Genomic DNA, 19,420 nt, shown 5'->3' on the forward strand with positions numbered 1-19,420 from the left:
GCGGAGCTGCAGCGCCAGGAGTCTCGGGTTAGGTGCGGGCACTGCGCAGCCCGCCAGCGCCAGGCTGACAGCCACCCTGGGGCCACCGCGGCCGCGCCCCCTCCGCCCGGGGCGGGGAGGGAGAGGGAGGGAGCCGGGTAGGGCCGCACTGCCCCCCACGCCGCCCTCCCCGGCCTCGGGGAGGACCGTGTGAAAATGAGGCCGGGGCTCGGAGGGCGGGCGGGGCTGGGCCGGGGGTGTCAGAGCGCGGCCGGCAGGGCGCCCGCACACACCTCCCCGAGCCGCCTCCGCCGCGCTCTCCGCCCGCACTCCGCCGCCTGCGCCCGCAGCCGCCGCGCCATCCATGGGGGTCGCGGGCCGCGGCTGCCCCGGGGCAGCCCGTGCTCTGCTGCTGCTGCTGCTACTGCCGCCGCCGTTGCTTCTGGCCACGGCCGTCCCGCCGGGCCGGGGCCGCGCCGCGGGGCCGCCAGAGGGTGAGTGTCCGGCCGCCGGGCGCACCTGGCACGGTTCGGCGGCGCGGGCGGGGCAGGCGCCGGGAAGGGGTCCGGTTCCCCTCCGGGGTCCCCTGAGCCGAGGGCTGGGTGGCTGGAGCTCCGCGTGGCCCCTGCTCCCCCGGGGCCCTCACTGGGCGGCCAGGCCAAGGCGCCACCACCGCTTGGACCAAAGGCCCAGGGCCTGAGCCCCGCGGCCCGGCCTCGGACCCGGAGCTGCTGACAGTTCCCGTGCCTGTCGCCATCGCCCCGGGGGTCCCGAGAGCGCCCGCTGGTCAGACTGTCGCCAGACGCGCGGGGAGAGGGCACTGACTGGCCGCCGGGTCCAGCTCCTCATTGTGTAGATGGCAGGGGCACGTCTGGGAGGCCGTGGCGGCTTTGCCCCTTCCCACTTTGGCAACTAGGGAGTTCCGTGGGCTTCAGGCTCCGCTCCGGAGGCTTCATCTGCGGAACAGCCGCTGTTTGAGGCTCTGGCAATGCGCTTAAATCAACAACAAGGCTAGGTTTTCGGCGGAGATGAGAACTCTGGAAGTTCTGTACAAACTGGACTTGCAAAACTTTCAAAACTCTAGCTTTTAATTGCCATCCTGGAGTCACCTCAGGAAATACTTCTGCTGAGGCGCATTTCCACTTTGAGAGGAGGGGTGGGGGCAGGGGCAATGGGGACCCCATTCCTACTTTGGATGGTGTTTGCTCAGAATCCAGGGCAGCTTTCCCCACAAACCCTAAACGTGTAGGAAGCTGACAGACAGCTGCTGGGCTTTCAGAGCTTTTTTTTCCTGCCATACTTCTTTCAGCAGACGTTTACTATTGCCTACTCCCGTGCCAGGCACTGCGCCCGCTTGGCATGAGCGACTCAGACTCAGTCTGTCGTCAAGACATCGTCTAGTGGAGAGATAGGCAGGAAACTAGACAGGGATACGTGCTATGCAAGGAGCGCGTGCTCAGAGACGCCTGTGCTGGGGGGCATGGCAGGCTTCCTGGGGAAAGTGGATTTGAGCAGTGGCCTGACGGACAGTAGGCGGCAGCGATGGTAATTCCAGTGAAGGAGAACAACCTGCATCTGGAAAGGGCCTGGGGATGGAGGGCCAGGTTCATCCCAGGGCTCCCAAGCAGTTTTAGTGGAGTGGGGTAGGCTGGTAGGGGTTGATCATACATGGCTTGGGGCCCAGACCAGGTGCTTGCTGTGCTCTTTTGCAGACGTGGATGAGTGTGCCCAAGGGCTAGATGACTGCCATGCCGATGCCCTGTGTCAGAACACACCCACCTCTTACAAGTGTTCCTGCAGGCCTGGCTACCAAGGGGAGGGCAGGCAGTGTGAGGGTAAGTGATTTGGGAACCTCATGAGGGGCCAGCAGGGAGGCTCCCACCTCCTTAGTTCTTATAGTAGCCGCTCATGCTGGTAAAAGTGCTCCCCCCAACCCCCATCCCCTCACTTCCCCCTACTCTTGAACCATATCACCTACCCTCTGAAATGCATTTCAAATCCTTAAAGAACTGGGAACATAAGTGCTTCCCTGGAGTTGATCACACAGTTTTATCTGGCTCTGAAATGTCCTTTGTCTAGCTCTGGAAAAGAGATACTTTAGTGTCCTTTGGTCCCACTCAGAACCATGCTGATCAGGAGAGCCAAGCCTGGCAGAGCAGGGCTGATCCTGTACCTCCTTGCCCTGAAGTCTGAATGCTGGAGTCCTGCCCTCCCCTGTTAGATCAGGAGGCTCCATCCTGTTCATGGCTTCAGCCTGGTGACAAACATCGTCACAGTCTTTGGCATTGTAATCTGCCAAACTTTAGAGCTACATCAAGGAACCGCCCCATTTAGAGCTCCCAAATTCACCCTGGAGAAATAAGTGTGCAGAGGGATGTTGTAGCCCTTAGAGCTCCAGATCTGGGAACCTGAAGTCTGGGCTCTGCCATTTCATATTCTAGGTTAAGTGTCATGAACTCTGAAGTTCAGAACTGGCCAGAGACAAGACACTCATACGAGGAGGCTACTCTTGGGAATGGAATTCTTGGCACATCAGAGCTGGCAGGGCTCTTCAGAGATCTCTGGGCTAATCCCTTTCCTCACCTCATTCATGGGTACTCTGAAGCCCAGGGGACTTATGGACGTGGTCACATAATTATCCTGCAGGTGGAAAAAAGTCAGATTTCCACCCTGCTCTGTCCCCATCACTACCTTTCTCATATTCGTTCAGCCTCCTGCTAGCCTATGGTTGGGAGAGAAATCCTACTATCTGTGGTCATGCTGCACAGGAAGAAATTTAAAACAGACCTTTGAGCTCATCTCTGCAGTTCCTTCCTTGTCTCTGGACCTAACCTTGACAAGCATGTTGGTAGTCCATTTCATGCCAACAAAATTCTTTGTAGCTTGGGCTTAACTCCAGTAGGAAATGATCTGAATGCTTCTAAATACGTATAGGGCCTAAACATATTCTGTAAGAAAGTCACTTTACACTTTGAAAAACACATTAAATTCTTTAGATCAGGAGGAAAGTTTTGAATAAATGTTAATTCTCGTGCCATTTAATAGCCTAGAGTTCATACCCTGAAGTTTCAAACTAATCTGTTTCATATTATGTCCTCTTAGTGATAAAAATTCTTGGTATTAGAACAGTGTGTAATGGCCAGTGGTGCCGGGTACATGGTAGAGGCTCAGTAAACATTCTTGTTTTTTAATAAATGACTGTACAAAATAAGCTTAGTCACTATCACATTGACACAAAGTTTTCCCAACAAATAGACAAACACATAAATGAAATATCTAGATAGAGAATACACATAGGCAGGTGATTGCCAGATGCTTTTGTTGTATTGTAGCAGTGGCCTAATTCTGCTCCCCTCTCCCATCTCCTTGTCTTCTTTACGTAGCTGAGACAAGCTGGATTTTTAAAACGAACTTTGTTATAAGGAGGACCAAAAAAGAAAATATAGACTACAAATATGAATAACTGTTGGGATTATAAACGGCCAGTTTGGATCAGTGACACCCCTTGGAGCAAAACTCTGCCTCTCACAGCAGAGGAGGCATGCTCCTGGTCAGGTTCATAGCAAGTGGGAGTGGTGGTCCATCCAGGACGCCCTTGTGCTTCTCCGTGTTCATATTTGCCTAGAGACAGGCAGCTGTCTTTTTCTCTCTGCCCTATGTCATGGGAGGCCAAAGGACTCTCTCTCTCAGAAACATCTCTCTGTACACACTCTGTATTTTTTTTTTTTTTTGGAACGGAGTCTCACTTTGTTGCCCTCAGTAGAGCACCATGGTGTCATAGCTCACAGCAACTTCAAACTCTTGGGCTTAAGCGATCCTCTGGCCTCAGCCTCTCAAGTACTGGGACTACAAGTGTCCTCCATAATGCCCAGCTAGCTTTTCTATCTTTAGTAGAGCCAGAGTCTCACTCTTCCGGATGCTGGTCTGGAACTCCAGAGCTCAAGCCATCCACCGACCTTGGCCTCCCAGAATGCTAGGTTTATAGGCATGAGCCACCCCACCCAGCCTACCCTCTAGGTATTAAACATTCTACTTGGAGTACTAGAATTCACATGTTGGTACCTTGCTTGGGGAAAAAAAATTCATTTCTTTACCATATGAATATTCTATGTCCTCTAATTGCTGAATACTATCTGGGGAACAGAAAACCATGCCCCTGATTTCATTTAAGTAAAGTATGTCTTTAGTAAATGATGTTAAGTGACAAATAGCAAGAATTTCCTTACTCTTAGCTTTTGAGGTTGATATGTAAATATTATAAAAGAATTGCTAACAGTTTATAGTTGAAAAGCCTGCTATTTAAAATAACTAATGACTGGTATTTCTCCTTTGATATACTTAAACTTATTTTAAAATAATATATGAATGGGCGGCGCCTGTGGCTCAGTCGGTAAGGCGCCGGCCCCATATACCGAGGGTGGCGGGTTCAAAGCCGGCCCCGGCCAAACTGCAACCAAAAAATAGCCGGGCGTTATGGCGGGCGCCTGTAGTCCCAGCTACTCGGGAGGCTGAGGCAAGAGAATCGCTTAAGCCCAGGAGTTGGAGGTTGCTGTGAGCTGTGTGAGGCCACGGCACTCTACCGAGGGCCATAAAGTGAGACTCTGTCTCTACAAAAAAAAAAAAATAATAAAATAAAATAAAATAAAATAATATATGATTATTGTTATAAAAGTCAAACAATACAAAAATGTGTAAAACAAAAAATTCAAGTGCCTCCTATAGCTTTATCCACAGTCATTGTTAAGGGTGAGCATATGGATATACTATCATTTTAAACTAAAACCCTAGAAGGATTTGATCTTTTGAATACTTAAGTACTTATAAAGCTAGTAAGAATGTTGAGTTTGGATTTTTTCATACAGGAGTACTGCTCACTTCATTGAGCAATATTACCACAAGGGTACCGTTGTGTCTTTCTCAGCGTATCCCGACAGGGGCACATGACCTCACCATGTCCTATTTCTGGTGATTTTAACCTTAATCACCTGGGTAAGATGAGTTTTTACTGGGTTTCTCTGCTGCAAAGCTACTGTTTTTTTCCCCTTTGCCATAGCACTTTGAGACTATACCAGTATCCTGTTTCTGCCCAAATCTTTGCCCACTGTTGTTAGCATTCTGCTGTGGATCTTGCCTGCAATAATTATTATTGTGATGCATGACTTCTGATAATTTTTCATTTCCCTCATCCCTTATACATCTATTAATTGAGATTCTTTTGCAAGAAAAAACTATCCCTTTCTGCTGTTTATTTATTTATGCACTTCTTTATTTATACTACTATGGACTCATGGATATTTATTTGATTATATCTGTGATTATTTATTTTTGGCTCAAGATTTTCTAGCTTCAGCCACTGGAGCTCCCTCCCCTTGTCTCCTGTGTCATTTTGACACCCTTTGTGGGGGAAATTCCCAACCTTCTTGTACCACAATATGTTCAAGACTCGTATTTTCCCTCCTTCAGCCTTGGAATCAACCACTTCTCCAAGGAGCTGTGATTCATTTTATTAGAAAATGGTATATAGGCAGCACCCGTAGCTCAGTGAATAGGGTGCTGGCCACAGACACCAAGGCTGGCGGGTTCGACCCTGGCCCAGGTCAGCTAAACAACAATGACAACTGCAACAGAAAAATAGCCAGGCATTGTGGCAGGCACCTGTAGTCCCAGCTACCTGGGAGGCTAAGGCAAGAGAATTGCTAAAGCCCAAGAGTTTGAGGCTGCTGTGAGCTGTGATGCCACGGCACTCTACTCAGAGCAACAGCTTGAGACTCTGTCTCAAAAAAAAAAGAAAGAAAGAAAATGGTATATAGAAACCAAGATCTAGATGCTGGGTGATCTCATTGCTATAGGGGTATCCTTGTTCCTAGGGCCTCTCAGGGTACAGAGCTAGGAAACACACGTATGTATACTAACCCACCCCTACACATATATCTGTATTTATTCCTTATATCTATTCACTTGTGTATATATTTAAAACAGTGTGCTACACTGATACTTTGAGTTCCAAACCAATACCACAAAATTCATTCTAACATAAGTCTTTGCTTATTCATAACTTCTTTCTCCAACAGTGTGAAAATCTGGCTCTTATTATCTGCAATGTATTTACCCCTTTGTTCAATCCTCATACTCATGTATTTACAGAATTCCTAGTCCATAACCCTGTGAGCAAAACGGATTTACTAACTAGAATACTGCATTTACCAGAGGACAGTATACATCTGTTTTTGTTTTTAGCCTCATGGCATCCGGTCAAGATGTTTTTCAAAGTTACTTGGTTTAGTACTTTTCTTCCTGATCCTCTTCAGTGTGGCTATGCTAATAATTTGTAGTACAGTTAGGTTCATCGTTTTTTGACCACTCCCACCCCAGGTTCCTGGTCGGGTTGACTGCATGTACGTAAAGCCTCACCAAGGTTCTAAGAGTCAAAGCTATGCTCAGAAAGTGCGGCTTCCTTCTCCTTCCTGCTACCTGGTTTTCATGCCTCCTTCTTTCCACCTTTTCCCCTGGACCCTATGGGTCACCAGTCTCTATAGTTTCTGTCTATCCTTTCTGTATTTCTTTTGTACAAATAAGCAGATAAATGCATATTTTCTTTTTAACAGCTTCACTGAGGTATAAATTATTATTATAAATAGTGTTGCTGTGAACATTTGCATGCAAGTCCTTGTAGGGACGTAATTTTACATTTCTCTTGGGTATATACCTAGAAGTGGAATTACTGGATCATATGATAAATTTATATTTCACTTTTTTTTTGAGGCAGAATCTCACTTTGTCACCCTTGGTAGAATGCTGTGGTGTCATAGCTCACAGCAACCTCAAACTCTTGGGCTCAAGCGATTCTCTTGTCTTGGCCTCCCGAGTAGCTGGGACTACAGGTGCCCACCACAATGCCCGGCTATTTTTAGAGACAGGGTCTTGCTCTTGCTCACACTAGTCTCGAAGCTGTGAGCTCAGACAATTCACCTGCCTCAGCCTCCCAGAGTGCTAGGATTACAGGTGTGAGCCACTGTGCCCTGGCCCTTACGTTTAACTTTTAAAGAAACTGCCAAACGGATGATTTCTTGGATATCACTCCAAAGGCATAGGAAACAAAAGAAAAAAACAGATAATTGGACTTCATGAAAATTTAAAATTTGTGCTTCAAAAAAGACAGTATCAACAGAATATAAAGGCAACTCACAGAATGAGGAAAATACAGTTAAAACCTCCCTAGTAGACCACCTCCTGACATTGACCACCTCCTTGGTTTGGTGCCTGTAGCTCAGTGAGCAGGGTGCCAGCTACATACACTGAGGCTGGCTGGTTCGAGCCTGCCCTGGGCCTGCTAAACAACAATGACAAATGCAACCAAAAAACTGCTGGGCATTGTGGCGAGTGCCTGTAATCCCAGCTACTCGGGAGGCTGAGGCAAGAGAATCACTTAAGCCCAAGAGTTTGAGGTTGCCGTGAGCTCTTACGCTATAGCACTCTACCAAGGGTGACATGGTAAGACTTTGTCTCAAAAAAAAAAAAAAAAAAACCCAAAAAACCAAATACTGTATGATTTCACATATATGAGATCCTTAGAGGGAGGGAGAATGAGGAGTTACTGTTGAATGGGTGCAAAGTTTTAGTTTTACAAGACGAAAAGAGGTCTGCAGATGAATGGTGGTGACGGTTGCACAATATGATTTAATCACACTGAACTGTATGCTTATAAAAAAGCAAATAATCTCAAGAGACTTAAAAAACAAAAGAAACTGCCAAACTATTTTTCAAGCCATTCTATGTTCCCATCAGCAGTACATGAGGGCTCCATTTCTCCACATCCTCGCCAACAGTTGTTACTGTCTGTCTTTTTTTATCATAACCATTCTAGTGAAGTGAAATGGTATCTCATTATGGTTTTAATTTACATTTCCCTAATAACTAGTGACATTGAACATTTTCCCATGTGTTTATTATCCATTTGCTATCATCTTTGGGGAAATGTCCTTTCAAATTTTTTGCCCCTTCTAAAATTGGATTGTTTATCTTATTATTATTGAGTTGTGAGTGTTCTTTGTCAGTCCTTTATAAAATAGGTGATTTGCAAATATTTTCTTTTTTCTTTTTTTTTTTTTTTTGTAGAGACAGAGTTTCACTTTATGGTCCTCCGTAGAATGCCGTGGCTTTACACAGCTCACAGCAACCTCCAACTCCTGGGCCTAGGCGATTCTCCTGCCTCAGCCTCCCAAGTAGCTGGGACTACAGGCGCCTGCCACAATGCCCGGCTAGTTTTTTGTTGCAGTTTGGCCGGGGCCGGGTTTGAACCCGCCACCCTTGGTATATGGGGCCGGCGCCCTGCTCACTGAGCCACAGCTGCCACCCAATTTGCAAATATTTTCTACCAATCTGTGGTTTGTCTTCATTTTCTTAATGACTTGTTGATCATTTTCTTTTCTTTAGAAGTGCAAAAGTTTTTAATTTGGATAAAGTCCGCTTTATTGATTTTTAAATTTGTGGACTATATGTTTGGTATTATATCAAAGTAATATTTACCTAATTCGAGTCTTAAAAATTTTTTATGATATACTTTCCCTGAAAATACTAATACTGTTAGCTCTTACATTTAGGTCTCTGATCCATTTTGAGTTGATTTTTGTGTCTGATATGAGGTAAAGAACTAAAGTCATTTTTATTTATATGGATATTCAATTATCTCAGCACCATTTGTTAAAAACGCTAGCATTTCTCCCAATTAATCATGTTGGCATTTTTGTTTAAAATCAAGTGACTAAAGTAAATATAAGGGTTAATTTCTGGACTCTCAATTCTGTTCTATTGATCTATATGTTTGTTTTTATGCTCATACCATGTTGTCTTGGTAACTATACCTTAATATTGTAGTTAAAGTCCTCCAAATTTATTGTCCTTTTTCAAAATTGTTTTGGTTCTCTTGAATCTTTTGTATTTTCATATAAATTTTAGGGTAAGCTTATCAAGTTCTGCAAAAAAGTGTGCTGTAGTGTTACATTTTTATATCCCCTATATCTTACATGAAGGTAATATAATACAGATACTGGGTCGGCGCCTGTAGCTCAGCGGCTAGGGCGCCGGCCACATACACGGGGGCTGGCGGTTCGAACCCAGCCCAGGCCTGCCATACAGCAATGACAACTACAACCGTTGTGGCGGGCGCCTGTCATCCCAGCTACTTGGGAGGCTGAGGCAAGAGAATCGCTCAAGCCCAAGAGTTTGAGGTTGCTGTGAGCTGTCACAGTACGGCACTCTATGGAAGGCGACAGAATAAGATTGTGTCTCAAAAAAAAAAAAAAGAAAGAAAAAAATATATAAAATACAGATACTCTTTCATTTAAAAGTGTATCCTAGAAATCACTTTCATTTAAAAGTATATCCTCAAAATCACTTCATAGTCACTTTTTTCTTTTTTACAGCTGTTTAGTACTCCCTGGAGTAGAGGTACTATAATTTATTAAACTATTCTTATATGTATGGACATTTATTGATAGGTTGTTTCCAGTATTTTGTAATTACAAACAGTGCTGCATATTTAATTTCAGGTACAATTCCTGGACGTGGTGTTGCTGGTTAAAAGGTAAATGTGTATGTCTCCATAGCAAAGAGATAGCATCTGTCTAGTTTACTTCTGTTTTATTCCTCAGACATTGATGAATGTGAAAACGAACTCAATGGAGGCTGTGTCCATGACTGTTTGAATATTCCAGGCAATTATCGTTGCACTTGTTTTGATGGCTTCATGTTGGCTCAAGATGGTCATAATTGTCTTGGTAAGCAAAACACTTGGAAGTGGCAATTCTTATTTATTGACCTTCTAGGATCCTCCTCTCCTTTCTTTCCTTTGGTGAAATCTTATGAAAAATGGGGATCAGAGACGTGTTCTCTGGCCCCTTGGAAAGCTGACTCCCTGATAGAAAATCAGGTAAAGTGTTTTAGTTTTTATGTGATTAGTTATATTCTAAATTCTAGGAGATGGGTGGACATGACCATTACTTCTTATTGATTTTCTACCATTGACTCGTCACCTATAAAATCTTTTGTCTTGAGTCCCAAGGTCCTGACTTATAGCCCTTTCTTTAATGTTGTATCTCTATTCTGGAATTAGGTAAAACTCCTTGTCTTGAAGACTCCAAATGTGTGCTTGGGCAATAGCCAGCTAGACTCCCCACCTCTTAGAGAGAAAACCAAACAGAAACCTTCCCTGAACATCCTCCTGGTATTCCACAAAACAGAAACATCTGTTGGTGTTTCATTCCCGAGACTGCAAAGAGAGTTGTTTACATTTATTTCTTATGCCAGGAATAAAATAGAACTTAGAAGCAGCAACAGTTGGATAGGGCTGAGTGTTGGATAGTCTTAGAGGAGACAGCACACCTGGCAGGTAGGTATCTGTAGTTTGCTTTATAAGGCTGGTGTTATCAGTTGGACAGGAGGACAACCTGGGAGGCACTTGGCATCATGGTCCTTTGACACTGCTGACTTTTCCTATGGTTGCCCTACTAATGTCTACTTGGCCAAATAAGGATCAGCTTGAGCCAGGCTCTGACTCTGTGGGGACGGCTATCCCCCACTCATGGTGGGGTAGGAATGGCCACTTAATCAAATGCTTTGAGATCAGCATAAAAGGCACTAGAAAAAGTAGAGGGACAACTTGTGTTGAGGTTGTGGCCCGGGGGAGGGGAGTATTTCCATTTGAAAGCCAACCTTCCTATGAAGGTTTTTCTGCTTCATTGTGACCTGGAGCTCCATCCTGACGGACTCTGTTCTTTCCTGCCTATGCCCGTGTGCGGGACCAGGCTTTGGTGTGCAGATCACTTGGCCTTTCAAGCCTGTGGCCGTCAGCAAGATTTGATCAAAGACTACTGGGGGATCAATAACCCCTCTGTATATTGGATATAGGCAGTCGGTATCACAAAAAGACACTTTGAAGAGATACTCCTGAGAGCAGGAAGAAATTAAAATTAATTAAAAACTCAAAAATATGTCATTCGTTGAGAAGCATACAGTCTGGATTTTTGTTTGTTTTAACCATTTTCAGGGAGAGAGGTGTCTTTGATTTGCCAACAATGACATTTTAAGGATTTGTATCTGACAGTAGACTAATGGTTATCACTGTGACGCTCTAACAACAGCCTAGGGGAAAGTGTGAGCATCCTAAGAGTGACAAACTGAACCATCCAGGGGTTAGGGACCTGGCCAGGGTGCTTCTGCACACAGGCCTGTTCAGAGAGCCTGAAGCCCAGAGTTTCTCCTTGTCTTAGCCGATAACCCAGATATCTCCAAAGAGTATTTCCACTTCTCCGTGGGGTCACTGTGGACTGGGTAGCAAGGATCTGCCTTGCAGAGAGACCTTGAGCATCCACTGAGGATTTCTGAAGTAAGGAGTCCTTAAAATGAAGGCATGAGAAAGTAAAATGTTTTCAGAAGAGCAGGGCCGGCACACACAGAGATTTCTCTGCAGCTCAGACTTGATAGGGTTGAACCTCTTTGTGCCAAGAAGCTCAGAGCCAAAACTTTTCAGGGATGGCAGTTTCCTGAGTTCTCTGGGATGACCCCGTACCTCTCCTCAGCTCCCCAACCACACATTACCCACAAATATATTAGCCAGGATATCAAGAAGACAAATACCACTTAGCTCTAGCATTAAACTCAAGAGTGCTCTAAGATCCTGAGTGCCTACAAGCCTGAAAAACAAAGGCAGGTTTTCCATGCATCTCACCCCATCTACACTTAGTTTCTATTTATAGAGTATCTGGGAGCTCTCATAGCTATGCAGCTCTGTAGCAGTAGTTCTCAGCCCCGGTCACACATTAGAATCACCTGAGAAGCCTTGGCCCCATCCAAGACTGGTTATATCAGTATATCTGGAGGTTGTATCCGGGCATCAGGGCTCTCATGTAGCCAGGGCTGGGAACCACCGTTTTTCAGTCTGGAGAAGCTCAGTAGCCTAGTGATAGAATTTGTGTACATGAACACACACACTTCTGTATTTATCCAATCAGAGTGCATTGCCCACCCTAATGATGCATTTCAGATTGCTTTGGAGAAAAGAAGTCGTGGGTTAAATGTGGGGCAGGGGTGTAGCAGCTCAGAGGGAAGCATGCCTTAGCTCAATCCAGGATTTGGTGTTCAGGGAAACTGTCCTCTCGTGCCCATTGTGGAACACACCTAGGCCAGGTGTGTTCCGGCACAGCTCATCTTCTGGAATGTGCTTCTTTCACTCTTTAGCATAGACAAGGGTAGGTTGTTAGGTTTAGGTGGGGATGGCTTGAGTCCCATCAGTTTAGTCAGGCATCTGCTTGGTAGTGTGGGAGGACAGATGACTGTAAGATCTGAAGCTTGAAACCAGATAACAGATATTTAAATGTGAAATTTCTTATTACAGATATGCCCAGGAGCTAGTGATAGGCACACGAGAAATTAGGTTGGAGAAAAGAAATTGCTTTCCTATCAGCCTTCTCCTTGAGCCTTTGTTGTCTGAAATTTTTTTTGAAGTTTCTCTTCTTTGGGTCTGGTAATGCTCCACTCACCTGCTTGTTTGTTCATCCATTGAACAGTTAATGAGCACCTACTATACGCCAGGGCAGTGCTAATTCAAACAAAAAGTCTCTGTCCTCAAGGAGTTTGCAATCTAGTGGTGATGGATAAGTAAGAGATTGAGAGTGGAATTCCGAGAGTGTATTAATACAGCTGTGCACAGAATGCTATGGACGTAGGGGGAGGAAGGTTCCCTAATGCTGCCTCCCTCCTCACCTTTCTGATGGCTCCTCTCCAGAGACTCCTGGGACTCCTGCCATCTCCTCCACCTCCTCCCTACCCCAGAATTGTCCAGAATCCTAACTCTAGCTTTCTCCTTTCTGTTTCTTTTCTCTCCCTTCCCACACTCCTGCCCTTGGCTCTCTCATTGACATCCACCACTTTATCAAGCAACTATAAGTCAATGGTTTTCAAAGCTGTGCTTACACCACCAGATTCTCTTCCCACCAAACTAAGGTTTCCCACTCCCTGCTGGATCTAGCCCTGAATTTCAGCATTTCAGACACATCACCTTCCTGTCTTGGAGGGGATAAGGGGGAACCATAGCTCCATTCCCATTTTTGTACCCAGCACTTGTCTTCCCCAAGTTTCTTTACCTTGGTGTAAAGGTATTGTATTCTAACAATGCCCCACCCCACAGCCCACCAGCTCCTGGCCCTTGTCCACCCACAGTCTTCTCGTGTGCCTGGCCTCCTACCGCCGTCCCCTGCCACAGCCCCTGCTCTGTCCCCCACTAGCACTAGCTGTGACTGTTGTAGGTACATGTGTGAAGCTGAATCTCAGGATTTCTATTCTTCCCCTTCCCTGCGTCCTACCTTCAGCTGCTGCTTATTTTTCCTGAAGAAAGGGCCTGACTATGTCTCCTCTGCTCCAGTAGTTCCCAGATGCCTGCCAAATTAAGTAGGAACTTCTTTGTCTAGTATTCAAGACTCTGCAGTGTGACCCCGATCTGTCTTCCCAGCTGTCTCTCCTGTAACTTCCCTCCCTGTGCCCTGTGCTCCCACCAAGCTGGATGACTCACGGGTGTCTGAATATGCTCCATGCTCCCCAGCCTTCGCGCTATTGCTTAGGCACTCTCTTCTACCTACAACCCCCTCTCTACTGATTTATAACTGGAGAAATCCTAAGGGCTCATCTTTCATCAGCTTTTCCATAAAACCCACCCTGATACCCCATAACCAGATGTGATTTCTCTTTTTTTTGTGACAACTTTTACTTTATCTCAGAATCATTTGTATATTTGTCTCTTATTGAAGGGCATACTCCTAGAGGGAAGGAATCTCGTCTTCTTAATCTGTATTTAAGAAGATAAGAAGGTGTTCAATAAGTACTTACTCACTGACTTACCTTGTGTCCTTGTGGTGGGCCTGGCCAAGGAAGCCCCAGGTCCCTAAGAGCTGGGCTAATCATCTACGGGCCTCAGTGGCTTCCATAGCAAGAGCTTCTGTGATGTAGGGACCAGAAGAGGGACCTCATCTCTGCCTAGCAGGAGCCCCTGAGCTTTTGGGCTGGAGAGGGGGGTGGGAGGGGGTTTGAAACAGTCACCATAGCAATAGGCTAATCCCTTTCTCCCTCCAGATGTGGACGAGTGCCTGGAGAACAATGGTGGCTGCCAACATACCTGTGTCAATGCCATGGGGAGCTACGAGTGCCGCTGCAAGGAGGGCTTTTTCCTGAGTGACAATCAGCACACGTGCATTCACCGCTTGGGAGGTACCTCTGTCCTACTGTGGACAGGCTCAGAGTGAGACGTCAGAGATCCACCCTTGTGCGCACACACAGTGACTTTAGAGGGGAAGCTGCAGGCCCAGACTCTGCTGCTGGGTGACTGTGGGCAAGTTATTTTAGCTTCACCTTCCTCACCTGGCAAAGTACATGCATTGGACTGGGTGAGCTCTGAGGGCTTTTCAAACTCTCACATTCTCTGATTCTAATCTTTAGAGTGCATTTCAAACATGACTAGTGTTTCAGGAGCAGTATAACAGATGATCTGCCAAGTTTTTGAAAAAGGTGCTGAAAACCACAGCACCATGCTCTGGGTGGGTAGACATGATGCTGGATCCTTCCCACGGAGCTTTTGATGAATTGCCCTATTTTCAGCCCCAAGCTAGATCTGGCCCTTCCCTGTTTTGCATTTTTGAACTCTGAAGGACCGAGGGCTCCCTCCTGGGACTTGGGCTCTCTATGCTATAGTTTGTTTCACCCATGTCGCTATTTCCCATTTTTCTATAAATGTGCTTAAAACTGTTCTTTCTTATGGCCTTTATATCATTCTCTTTGCTTTTTAAAAATCCTCTATTATTTTAGTGGATTCCTGGGAGGGAGAGGCACTAAGTACATGTGGCAAATTACTTATTTCTAACTATATGTCATCCTTTTAATTCTACTCTGCTCTCTCTCGTAAGCCAAAGAGCCACATTTTGGTGGCTGTATTTCTCTTGGAGTTGCATCTGCCTGCTTTTAGGGGAAATGCCCTAAGTATTAGACTATAAGCTCCTTTTGTCAAATGTTGCTCATTCATTCTCATAACTTAAGAATAAAGTCACTTTAAGTTCTGGTACTATTCTATCGCAAATTTGCAGATTTCTTGTTTTAATCATAGTGTTAGTGACTTTTCAAGACTTTCTTCATGGAGGATGATTTTTGTCTCATTTCCCAAACTTGATGGCTCATACCTTATACCTAATTAGAATACCTGTTTGGGTACTAAGAAAAATCCTCAGAGAATGCCCCAGGGACTGATGGCTTTGCTGGCTGTCACCTCACATCTGTTCATTCTCAGCATTTGGGGCAGAGAGTCACACACACTGTCTAATCAGGTGGATTTCTTATCTCGTGCCAGGCCCTTGATGGAGTAGCAGTGGGGTTCCATTTTCCTGCCAGGTTCTCTGGTCTCTTCTGTGTATACTGCAGTCTTGTCCAACACAGGCAGAACTCGGGGTGGGACTGAATTAAGATGTCAGAGGCACAAAGTGATCCAAATCTCAAGGCATCCCCCCTGTTGGTTACTCAAAGCTGCTTCCTGAGAAGTCACTCTGGCTAAGGGGGAGGGGTTGAAATCGAAGGTAAGCCCATCGCTTGGACACCCCCAATACGATTCTTCCCACTCACAAAGCAGCCTGTGGCAATTCAGATCTTGTGCCTCTGGAGCCCTGGCTCGGCCCCTCTCTCCCGTCCTGCAGACTCTCCAGACTGATTAGAGACACAGGCTACTCATAACAGAAGCAAATACAAATGCAGGTTCTCTCTACAAACTTTTCTAAATTTTCTACAATTCAGACATTCTTGGATCCCCTGAAGAGTATTTAAAATGAACCTATTTGTCTGGAACTAAAACCAAAATCCAAGAATTGGAGTTGTGGCCTGGAAGTGCTCTCTTTGATTTTCTGTTGTGTTTAAACCTGATTGCTTGGCAAATTCATGGCAGGGTGAGCCAACAGATTATAGCAATTTGTAATGGAGAACCTTTCCATCCTAGGGTTTTAATTCTTCAAGTAGAACAGTCTGTAAACAGTTTTCTTATAGAATTTCCTCCCCAGATGGTTCCCTTAGAAAAAAACAACCCACAGTAGATATCTTAAAAATGATTAAAAGAAGGTAACATTGCAAGCTAGTATTTCTTAGTGCTCCTGTTACTGTTTTTAGTAATTATTTACTAAACATTATTTAATATAGGGGATCATAACAGTTGATTCTGAAGGAAAGCACAACCTATTGATTTTTTTAAATCCTTATAGACCCCAAAGCTCCCATAAAGAGACTGCGTGTCTTCACCCATATAATGAGGGTAGGCTAGAGGGAAACAGTCACCCCAGCCTCCTTTTGTTCCTATTCATAGGTGCTCAGGCTCTGAAAATGAGCACTCCTCTTTTGTTTTGTCTGCTCTGAGAATGTTTGGATGGTGGACTGCCGCTTTTCAGGGCCGTGAGGAAGGTTTCAGAGTGCTGAAGAAGAGGCTATATTCTCAGAAGGACCATTTCTCATTTTGTGTAGTTTCCCTCTCAGTTCACAAGGCATATTTTTATTCAACTTCCAAAAATACTCTTCAGTGGATCCCCGAGCCTGGGGAGCACCAGAATGGGGCCATTCCAGTGCTTTGAGCGTTTTCCCTTCTGGTGACCTAACAGTCCTCGACACGACTAGCAGCCCAGTTTGGGGAGTGTGAGCCACCCAGTTGGGCCCAGATCCATCCGCTGCCTCAGCAGTGGTCTTGTTTGCACTCAGATACTATGTAGTGCTTTGGGGTCACCTCTTGAACAGCCGTCAGCATTTCCAATGCCATTTAAGCCTCCAATACCTCCTGGTACCTTCAGATCTAGCTTGATAATGATATGACATCAGGGGGCAACCTCTCTGAATAGAACAGTGGCATCTGACACATGGTCATTCTTACAAAGCTTTCCATCAATCTGGAACAAGCCTCTTTCTGTGTTAATTGACAGCAGCCCAGCAGTGGCAGGGGTGAAAGTATCCCAGCAACATCCAGCAGACTGAGCACTAGACTGCAAACAGCTCATAACTGTCGGGGGGAAAAAAAACAAGATGGTTTTAAAAGATACACGAGAGAATGGGATGTATTAACCACTGCACTGCCTTTTAGAATAGGAATGGCATCTATTTGTATTAAAACACTTGTTCCAGTTAAGCACAGTTTGACAGTTCTCTGGTGAGAACTAGAGAGCAACTTTTGACTTCATTAGAACCTATTGGCTAAGGCTTTAGGAGCACAATATGGAAGAGTGTTGGATCCTAGAGCAGGTAAATAAAACCTTTCCATATTCATGCTTACAACGATGCTACTTGTACTGTTAGGAAATGACTTCTTAGTAGAGAGCCAGTGAAAACAAAGTCCCTACTCCCAGAGATGTTTTAAAGCCACAGATGCAGAAAGCAACATACGAACAGGTATTAATGATTATTAATGCAACACAAACTGGGCATGTGATGTCTTGAAAATACTCCTGGGTGTGAGAATACTTCCTTCAGAGTGCTGGTGAGCAGCAAAGTCTCAGGGTATTGGTTTGGAGATGAGGCAGATGCTGGTCAACCACACGGATGTTTACCTTGGTAGTGACTCATCATTTAGATGCAGGTAAAACCATCCAGGTGCATAACCAGCCATCCCTCTTCACACTACCATTGTTACATGACTGGGCCTAATAGAAATTTTCAGTATTCCTAAAAAGAATTATACAGCAGCTAAAGGAAGCCTCATGTATGAGGTCTCTCTCATTCTATTCTTCTTCTTGTGTTGTGTGATGCCGTCAGAGGCATATGCTCAGAGCCTGCTGAGGGAGAGGCCAAGGGACTGACTGAGGGTGGTCACATAGGAAGATCCCGAGGCAGGTGGTCCATACGACGATACCAAAATGTAGCAAAGTATGGATCTGGTGGAAGCGGAGAGAGAGTTGAAAAAATTTTTTAAATTATCTTCAAGAGTATATGAAAAAGTTGGGATTCTTTATCATTCTATCTGCAAATTTCCTTAGGAGGACTCTCCTTTTCTCTTGGCATTCTCCATCAGCTATTGTTTAAGATATAGCAGAGATAGGAGTGTGAGTACCAGTTCTTGGGATCAGCATTCTCAGATCCCACACCCAACAGAGAGCTCTAGTTTATTGGGAGGGCTCCCTCTTTCTTAAGAGAGTTGAGATATCCTCCTCACATCCTGTGGGTGACAGAAGAAGATTTTCATGCCTCTGTTAATTCACCAGGCTTGATTTTTTTTTTTTTTTTTTTTTTTTTTTACTTTTAGCACTTTATTTTTTTTTTTTTTAATTTTTTTATTAAATCATAAGTGTATACAATGATATGATTATGGGGCATCATACACTCACTTCATAAACCATTTGACACATTTTTATCCCAGTGGTTAACATAGCCTTTCCGGCGTTATCTCAGTTACTGTGCCAAAACATTTATATTCTACATTTACCAAGTTTCGCAAATACCCCTGTAATATGCACCACAGGTGTGATCCCACCGATTCCCCTCCCTCTACCCACCCCCCCCAACCAGGCTTGATTTTAATGACATATGCTTTTAAATGTGAGGCTAATGGAGACCAACGTGGGTGGGTCTGTGGCCCACCCCCAACCCCTTGCAGCAACCCTAGGGCTCAGGATTCTGCCACAGCCCAGTTACCTGTTGCATGCTGCTGTTTTACAGAGGGCCTGAGCTGCATGAATAAGGATCATGGCTGTAGTCACATCTGTAAGGAGGCCCCAAGAGGCAGCGTCGCCTGTGAGTGCAGGCCTGGTTTTGAGCTGGCCAAGAACCAGAGAGATTGCATCTGTAAGTATAAGCTGGCACACACCGTGATCAGAGGTCCTCAAACTTTTTAAACAGGGGGCCAGCTCACTGTCCCTCAGACTGTTGGAGGGCTAGACTATAGTTTAAAAAAAAAAAAAACTATGAACAAATTCCTATGCACACTGCACATATCTTATTTTGAAGTAAAAAAACTGAACAGGAACAAATACAATCACACCGCCTCATGTGGCCTGCGGGCCATAGTTTGAGGACCTCTGCGAGGCTGCCTTCTGTGGTCCAGCATCAGAAACACCTTCACACAGCGCAGCAGCAGCAGCAGCAGGGAAGGTTGCTGGTGCGAGATACTGACCCTCACCGAGTCCTTGCTCACTGCAGAAGGGTAGTCTCCCGTAGGGAAGGGAAATGATATTTTAAAAGGAACGAATTAGAAGGAAATGAAATTAGGAATAAAGAATGTGAATGTTGGGAGACAGGTCTCCTTGTTCCCACAGAATAAAATCAAATTTCCTCATCTGGCAACCACAATTCTTTGCTCCCTGGCCCTTGCTTCCTTTGTGAACCTCATCTGCCTCCTTTCCACAAGCACTGAGCTCTTTGCCTTTCCAAGAACAGTTCATGTTTTTCC

General features: G+C 45.3%; 1 protein-coding gene across 6 annotated transcripts in view; it reads left to right on the forward strand.

Annotated features, from left to right (window-relative positions):
* The first annotated feature begins 227 nt into the window (after positions 1-227).
* Positions 228-19,420, forward strand: part of SCUBE2 (signal peptide, CUB domain and EGF like domain containing 2) — a 64,983-nt gene continuing 45,790 nt past the window's right edge. For 5 of the 6 annotated variants that reach the window (XM_053562030.1, XM_053562033.1, XM_053562031.1 and 2 more), the window contains exons 1-5: positions 228-473; positions 1,692-1,814; positions 9,630-9,755; positions 14,101-14,235; positions 18,691-18,816. In XM_053562030.1, the coding sequence (XP_053418005.1) occupies positions 344-473; positions 1,692-1,814; positions 9,630-9,755; positions 14,101-14,235; positions 18,691-18,816 (640 nt within the window). In that variant the 5' untranslated portion in view covers positions 228-343. The remainder of the gene's footprint in view (positions 474-1,691; positions 1,815-9,629; positions 9,756-14,100; positions 14,236-18,690; positions 18,817-19,420) is intronic. The other variant, XM_053562032.1, reaches the window with a different exon arrangement.

This window comes from Nycticebus coucang, chromosome 14, assembly GCF_027406575.1.
Source record: "Nycticebus coucang isolate mNycCou1 chromosome 14, mNycCou1.pri, whole genome shotgun sequence".
NCBI lineage: Eukaryota > Metazoa > Chordata > Mammalia > Primates > Lorisidae > Nycticebus > Nycticebus coucang.